This window comes from Dendropsophus ebraccatus, chromosome 7, assembly GCF_027789765.1.
Source record: "Dendropsophus ebraccatus isolate aDenEbr1 chromosome 7, aDenEbr1.pat, whole genome shotgun sequence".
In the NCBI taxonomy this organism is placed as follows: domain Eukaryota; kingdom Metazoa; phylum Chordata; class Amphibia; order Anura; family Hylidae; genus Dendropsophus; species Dendropsophus ebraccatus.
The window spans coordinates 41,922,734-41,931,147 of record NC_091460.1 but is presented as its reverse complement, the minus strand read 5'-3'; the positions used below and the strand labels follow the sequence as shown (position 1 = coordinate 41,931,147).

At 40.0% G+C, this 8,414-nt stretch overlaps 1 protein-coding gene across 1 annotated transcript; it reads right to left on the bottom strand.

Moving 5' to 3' along the window:
- Nucleotides 1-377: 377 nt before the first annotated feature.
- Nucleotides 378-7,399, bottom strand: CYTL1 (cytokine like 1). Its single transcript, XM_069976435.1, is given in 5 exon segments — nucleotides 378-2,076; nucleotides 3,650-3,778; nucleotides 7,062-7,106; nucleotides 7,186-7,350; nucleotides 7,352-7,399. Coding segments are annotated over 5 exon segments (468 nt in total). The 3' UTR covers nucleotides 378-1,995.
- Between the last annotated feature and the right edge of the window lie 1,015 nt (nucleotides 7,400-8,414).

The window sequence follows — 8,414 nt, the reverse complement described above, 5'->3', positions numbered from 1 at the left end:
CTCTGTAGAACCCCAGTCATCCTTTTCATCCAAGCCCATGGTAGCATCGCTAGTATGATCAAATGATTGTCAAGCATTGTAGAGTTATGTGATCATGCATATAGTTATGTTCAGTTGCCTTTATCTATCCCCTTTACAGCCTTTATCTACCCCCTTTATCTACCCCCTTAACAGCCATAGTGAAACAGCCCTCCCGCCCGGAGTATCCCTTTAATGCTATTAGCCTTAAATTATAAAAAAAAAAATAAGATAAAATAAAAACTATTAAAACATGAAGGCAAACAAAAGTTTTACATTTTTATTTAGATAATTATTTCCTACAGTAAAAGAAAATAAATCAAACCAATAAAAATATAATGAAACAGAAGACCACTATACTGATATACTGTAGATATATGTGCCTAAATGATATATAAATGATATATACCAGATATAACATACTGAAATGTATAAATAAGACCTTGTACCATACAGGGCAAAAAACTGGGATAGGTGAACCAGATGCCCTCCCCACTGCCGAGCCAGGGGCACCTGGTTAAATGATCTAGTCTCCCATTGACTTTAATGGGGTTTAATAAGGGAGTTCAACACTCAAGCATTGAAAAATACTCAACTAAAGTAATGAAAACTTGAGGATTTTAGTGCCCACTCAGCACTATTCCTGCTCCTTTTGTTCTTCTTGGAGATTGACTTCCATGCAGGTTTATGACATGGCGAATCCCCCTTTCCCTCTGACCACATATGTATTGGCAATGCCAATTGGGCAAGTGTATGGGGGATTGGAAGAAATAGCTGTTAAAGATGTATATAGGGCATCTTAAATGGGACCTAACATATTTTAAGATGTCCCATCATTGGTATTAAATGCCTTCCCAAGCTTTATGTGATGTCTTCTACTTCTACTGACCAACCTATTCGGTCTACCAGAAAGAGAACATAAAGGCTCAAAAACATCTTGGAAGATAAAGAGTCTCTGATCTCTCAATATCATTTTATAAGTTAAAAATCACAACGGACCATCTGCTTTCCTTCAAGAAATACTTTGAGGGGAGACATTGTGTAGAAATTTTATCCACATGGTCATCAATAGGTCAAAACGGACCGGCCGGCACATTTCTCAAGGCTACCCTAAGTCTGGGCGTAAAGTCAAAAACATTATTTTTTCATCCAGTATATGTGACAAAAGGTGAAGTACAAGAGACAGGCTATGTAACTGCTGGTAGAGAAGGCGTCTAATTTAAGGCCATGTTCACACTTAGTAAAACACCGGCCGTTCTGTGACTCGGCTGGATCACAGAACGGCCGGTGTTACTGATGATCATCCCAGCCGATACTGTAGTACCGGCCGGATAATCTTTACTACTAATGAATTCGGATGCGGCACATCAGTGTGTGCCTGCATCCGAATTCCTTACTGCACACAATGGAGCGTGCGCACACTCCATTGTATGCACTGATAGGTTCAGTTTTCGGGGCCGCTCGTGATCCCGGCCGGTGTGTATACTATGTGTGTACATTCCGGCCGGGATTCTCTCAGCTGCAGCACAATGTAAGTTCAGTATTAATCAGTTGTTGAAAATCGGCAACAACGGTCATGATTAATACTGAACTTACATTGTGTGAACATAGCCTAAAATTGTTATCTTTGCTTATAACAAGTATCTCACAGCCCAATTAAACAGAAGCTTTTCAGCTTGAACACAGAGTTGTCTCGTGTTCTTTCTGATCTTCGGCAGACTGCAGCCGCCCTAACTTATTAATTTGGATCACCCAAATATATCTGTGTCAGGTGTTTATACCTGAACTTATCAAATTGTTCATAAAAGCACATCCATGCGTGCCGATCCTGGACACCCCTCTTGAATTATATATAGTTAATAATAATTATTGGGGCTACCATTCTTAGTAGAGTACATTTTGTTGGAGATATACACATTGTAGTACTTAGACTACATAATATTGTCTTCAGGCTACAAGCATATTGGGGTACATGCTTTATCTGGAATCAGATGGGGTTGGAGTCGTAGACGATGGGTGTTCAAGAGCGTCACAGTCGTCAATGAAGAAGACTAAGTCCTGCAAAACATTGAAGAGTATTGTCAATGAACTGGAGGGTAAAATATGCAAAAATCTTATACAAACTGGAACATTTACCGCTATTTGTTGGAAGGGGGTATGTTGCTTTGATAACCTCAACCTTTATAATGAAACAATAAGTGAATAACAACCAACAGACATGGGATTCTGTGTATTATTCAGTAAGGAAACCTCTAGGGTCCCCGAATACATTTGTTATTTACAGAAATGTTTCGCTACAATGATTTTGCAAACTCAAATGCAAAACTCCATGTAAATGTAACATCTCTGAGGATGTCCTGTAGAGATACGGACCGAAAATAGCACAGTCTCCATGGATGGAATCCCTATCCGCTGATCTGTAAACATTACTATATTAAAACTCCAATGAGAATTTCTAAATGATTCCAGCTAAAATGTTTACAGATTGTTTAAAGAGATAAGCTGGAACCAACAATGGAGGCACTCATCATGGCTTACGTGGTCCTCTCGTATTGGAGAGCTCTGGCTGCGGCTTATATCTTGCAGAAGAAAAAGGTTGAGGGATGATTTTCCATCACGTCCAACCCCTATCCCCACTGACATCATCTTATCGGTCGAGAGAGACCCATGGACCTTATACTGACGTTCAAACTGGTGAAAGTATAGGGTGCATGTCTATATCTGTCGGTCAAGGCCAGTGAGAAACCCTCACCACTGTGACTGCTTGGCGCAGAAGGCATGGAAATGATGACAGGTTCCCTATAAACATACTAATGTAATCGAAATATCATGTAAACATTCAAGTAACTGAGCATGGTGCCTTTATGCTTATTTTTTTCCGTAGAGTTAATTTGGTGGGTTTGGCCATCAGTATTAGGTATATGGGGGCCTCCTGAGTCTTCAACATTAGGTGATGTTATAGAGATAGGGGGTGGATGTGATGGATTTTTACTTCCTGACCCCTTAGTTCTCAGAGAGGTAAGCCTCCACCGCTGCCTGGTGGCAACTTACCCCTCCCCATAGGAAAAACATGAATGTGCAAAATGTTCATGTGTATATGGATAACGGGAGAGATAATTGTCGGACAAATGATTATTCAGCCATCAGTTATTAAAGGTGTATTGGCATCTTGGGTATTCCAGAGAATTTTTTTTTATTTGAAATTAACTGGCGTCAGAAAGTTATACTGATTTGAAATTTACTTAAAAAAATTCAGCTCTACCTGAACCTATCAGCTGCTGTATGTCCTGCAGGAAATGTATTCTTTCCAGGTTGACACAGTGCTCTCTGCTGCCACCTCTGTCCATATCAGGAAGTGTCTATAGCAGAAGAGGTTTTCTATAGGGATTTGCAACTGCTCTGGACAATTTCTGTCTCGGACAGAGATGGCAGCAGAGATCAGTGTGTTAGCCTGGAAAAAATACACCACTTCCTGCAGGACATACAGCAGCTCATAAGTACTGGTAGATTTGAGATTTTTGAATAGAAGTAAATTACAAATCTATAACTCCAACCGTGAACCCAAGAAAATACCTATGTTGTAAATAATTAGAAAAACATATTCCCAGTATCTGAATAACAAACAACCTACCCGCTTACAGACGGAGTTCATGATGTTATATAAATTTCTCACTTTCTTCTTTAAGGCGGTAACTCTTGGAAACCGTCCACAGTTGGGCGCATTGATAAAAGAGCGAAGCTTTGTCATGACACAAGAATTCTGTGGAACATAGTAATTCAGTCATATCATTTTATGAAGCATTTTATATTTATTCTATTATTCTAGAGGGCTATCTTTGGCAGCTCCATAGACAGTGAATGGAGCTGCGATGCTGGGGGCTGAACCACTGCTCCATTCAAAACAAATGAGTCAAGGAGACATTCTGGAGATTTCAAGTCTTCCACTACTTATCAACTGCTGTATGTCCTGCAGGAAGTGATTTATTATTTTTAGGGTATGTTCACACTTACCGGATCCGCAGCTGATTTTCTGCTGCGGATCCGCAGCGAATCCGCAGCAGATTTCATTTAAATAACTGAACACAGCATCAAATCAGCACCATCAAATCTGCTGCGGATCTGCTGCAGATCTGCTGCGGATCCTGTAGGTGTGAACGCACCCTTAGTCTGACACAGTGCTCTCTGCTGACATCTCTGTCCAAGACAGGAACTGTCCAAAGCAAGAAATGTTTTCTATGGGAATTTGCTGCTGTTCTGGACAGTTCCTGTGTCGGACAGAGGTGGCAGCAGAGAGCACTGTGTCAGACTGCAAAGAAAACATTTCCTGCAGGACATACAGCAGCTGATAATTACTGGAAGACTTTTAAGTAGAAGTAAATTACAACTCTAACTTTCTGAAATCAATTGATTTGAAAGAAAGAACATTTAGACGTAGTACCCCTTTAAAATAACGGCCGCTGTTTACATAACTCAATGATTATCATTGAAGTCTAAGTAAACAACGGCCGTTGGTGCACACAGTGTATTAAGTAATGTCAGCTAAATTAATGTTCATGCCATTGATTCACGGCCATTATTGTGCGAACAGCGTCAGTCATTTCAAGTCGTTCACATACAGTACATTGAATTCACCGTTCTTTCACCATCCTTTCTATTAAAGTTAATGGACTTTGTAAGTAAAGACGCACCCAAAAGGGCCATCTTTAACTTTGAACTAGAATAATGGAAGTGGTGTGTTCTTTTCAGCCTGACACAGTGCTGCCACCTCTGTCTGTTACAGGAACTGTCCAGAGCCACAGCAAACCCCCATAGAAAACCTCTTATGCTCTGGACAGTGCCAGACTGGAAAGAAAAAAATACTTTCTGTAGGACTTACAGCAGCTGATAAGTACTGGAAACATTTTTTTTTTAAATAGAAGTAATTTACAAATCTGTTTAACTTTGTGACACCAGCTGATTTGAATTTTATTACTTTGGAGTCCCCTTTTAAAATCAGCTGGTGCCACAAAGTTATACAGATTTGTAAATTACTTTTACAAATTAAAACTTTTAAAACAATCAAAAAAATCAAACCTGTATAACTTTCTGGCACCAGTTGATATGAAAATATTTTTTCCCTCTGGAGTGTACCTTTAAACCCTTCCCGCATCAGGGCGTAACTGTACGTCCTAATGCGGGAGGGGGCGTTCAGAGGGGGGCCGTGTGGCGACCCCGCTCTGAACCGATGCAATCCCGGGTGCCATGTGTAGCCAAGGACCGCAGCTATTAGCGAACACTGGCCGATCGCCACGCCCGCTAATTATACTTTTAAATGCAGCTGTCAAAACTGACAGCTGCATTTAAAAATATTACTGGCCCCCTTTCCCTGGTGTCTAGTGGGGGATCTCCCCCTGGGGATGTGATCGTGGAGGGGAGAGCCCTTCTGGTTACCGGGCCGGGGCTCAGCGACGCAATGACGCTGATCCCGGCTCGGCATTTGATTACTCTGGTCTGCTGCAGACCAGAGTAATACAGCAATGATCTGATCGATCATTGCTGTATAAAGTATACTGCAGTGATCTCTATGGGAGATTACTGCAGTAATACTGAAAGTCCCCCAGTGGCACTAAAAGTTAAAGTATAAAGTAAAAAAAAAAAAAGTGTTTTTATTAATAAAAAAAACCCCTCCCCTAATAAAAGTTTGAATCACCCCCTTTTCCCATTTTATAAATATAAATAAATAAACATTTTTTATATTGTCGCATGCATAATTGCCTGCACTATTAAATTATCACATTCCTGATCTCACACGGCAAATGGCCAGTGGAAAAGTGCAAAATTGCGCATCTTTTGTCACGTCAAATCCATAAAATTTTTTAATAAAAAGTGATCAAAAAGTTGCATATAGGCAGTAAGATACTGATAAAAAGTACAGATCATAGCGCAAAAAATGACACCTCACATGGCCCCATAGACCAAAGGATAAAAGTGTTATAAGGCTGAGAATAGAGCAATTTCAACACATTTAGTTTTTTTTAAAGGTTTTAATTTTTTAAAAGCAGTCAGACAAAATAAAAATGATACAAGTTACATATCATTGTAATCATACTTACTTGAGGAACATAGATAACATGTCAGTTTTACCATAGGGTGAATGGCGTAATCACAATCCACCCCAACCCCCAAAATGAAAACAAATTACTTTTTTACTTCAATTTTACTGCATAAATATTTTTTTTCTGGTTTTAAAGAATATTGTATGGAAAAACTAAGTCTGCCATTGCAAATTACAATTAGTGGCGCAAAAAATAAGGGCTCATGTGGCTCTATGTGAAAAAATGCAAGCGCTATGGCCTTTTGAACAAAAGGAGGAATAAACGAAAACGCAAAAACAGTCCTGAAGGGGTTAATAGTACTGATTCAGATGTTACCAGATTATTTGCATGCTCATGTGATATTGATAAGTTTATTACTAGAGATGACTAAAAATTCTGAAAGTTCTGTTTCTGATACGATTGCCATTTGAATCCGCTGCCTAGAAAAGGTGAGTACAACCATTGGCTGTCCATGATTTCCAGGCAACCTTTGGGCTACATCCACCTTCTCCAGGCAGCAAGGATTCCATTGTTCAGGTGCATGGGAACCCAAACTTTTCTCTATTGGTTATTGGTTACTCAAAAAATTCATCGTAGGAGGTGTCAGCATTGCCAACCTACCTGTTGACTGTTTCCAGGTAACAACAGAGAAAATAATCAAAATTCCAACATATAGAGGAATATAGAGACAATAATATTCAAACAGGTGAAACTTGCCAATACCAATGTATCATCGTGTATCTAACCTAATCCCTGTCTCTGTCCTCTATAGCAAGGATTCTTTCTAAGAATATGCGTACATCATATACAGTGCTTCATTAACGCAGATATAGCAGTGCTGAGTTTATTATACACATTTCGTTTAGTAAGAACATCATAGCATGACATCACAACATTTTGTGCCAAATGACAAGCTCAGCTCTACTACATCTGCATAGGATAAACGACTAAAAAAATCTCAATACTTACATGTATATCCAGATTAAGTGTGGGGAGAGACTCTTTACACCGCCCCTGTTAAAGAACACAAAGTTATAGTAAAAGTGATGGTGAAGTTGTACCCACATCTCCCCAGTATCCTCCAGTCACTTACAGCTGGCAGAATCCTCTGAAGTGTTAGAAAAGACTCAGTGATTTCCTGGCTCAGAGATACAACCCTTGAGTAGCATGTCGGAGGAGAAGAGGCGGTGAGGAAGAAGAATATATCAAGTAGTAAGAAACTCAGCAAAAGCTTCATTACTGTTTGCAGCTTGTCAGCAAAGAGCTGCTAATGGCTGTAGCTGAGGTTGGGAAATCAATGGGCACATAGCAGGGCGGTCAACACCAATTTATATGAACAGCTGAATCCAGGGGGAGAAAAAAAAAAAAAGCTGTAGGCTCTCAGCCAAGGGGTAGACGAATGTTTACATTACCAGCAATGTCACAAGGAGAAGTTTTACAAGCTTTCCGAAAAGGAGATGAATAAGAAACACATAGAAAAAAAAGATTTCTCTTCAAAGGTTTCTGTGTATAAGATTGTCCATGTATAGAGGATACGCAATTCATGAATGAAATATGTGATCGCTGCAAAAGTGAAGGATATTGTATGTGAGCATAAGCCAATACCTACTTTATACAGTTTATATGATGCAGTACTGGAAATCCATATAGTTACACTGTACTTGTCATTGTCATGGGTATATCAAGAGTAGCACTATATGTAACCATTTTATGGCATTTCTCAGCAGTTATCCTAACATGCCGGCTATAGCTATGATTATTATTGTGTGTGTAGACTAGTGTGGTATCCCACTGTGAAGTGCCCTAGGCACCTGTCGCAAAGTTCTCTCTTGAGTGGTGATGAAGGTAGCATCTTATGGTTTCACCACTAGGTGTCAGTATTACTTTTATGTATTATTGTTTCATGCACAGCTGCAGCTACCAAAGGGTTACTGTTTTCTGTGTACCACATGGTCTGTACTGACCAATAGGAGATACTTTCTCTTTCTGTATGTATCCCTGTTCTACACACATACATACAGCCCCTGGGAATGTAGTTAGCCCGGTGTGGACAGGAAGTTAGACTAGACCAGACAGTAAATCCCATACTGTAAAGGGACCTCGATGGGTGCACATTCACAGCTCTCCAGGCAAGCGTTTAGTTTTAGGGTTAGGGTTGGGGGTCAGATTAGGGCTACATCCCACTGATTTGTCATGTTCTAACCCTCTCCACAGCCCCAACCTTAACCCTATCCTTCCTCATTACACCAACCCCGAGGGTTAGGATTGTCGTGTGGGCAGGGAATAGTTAACTAGTTTAGTAGTAACCCTAATCTGAAACCC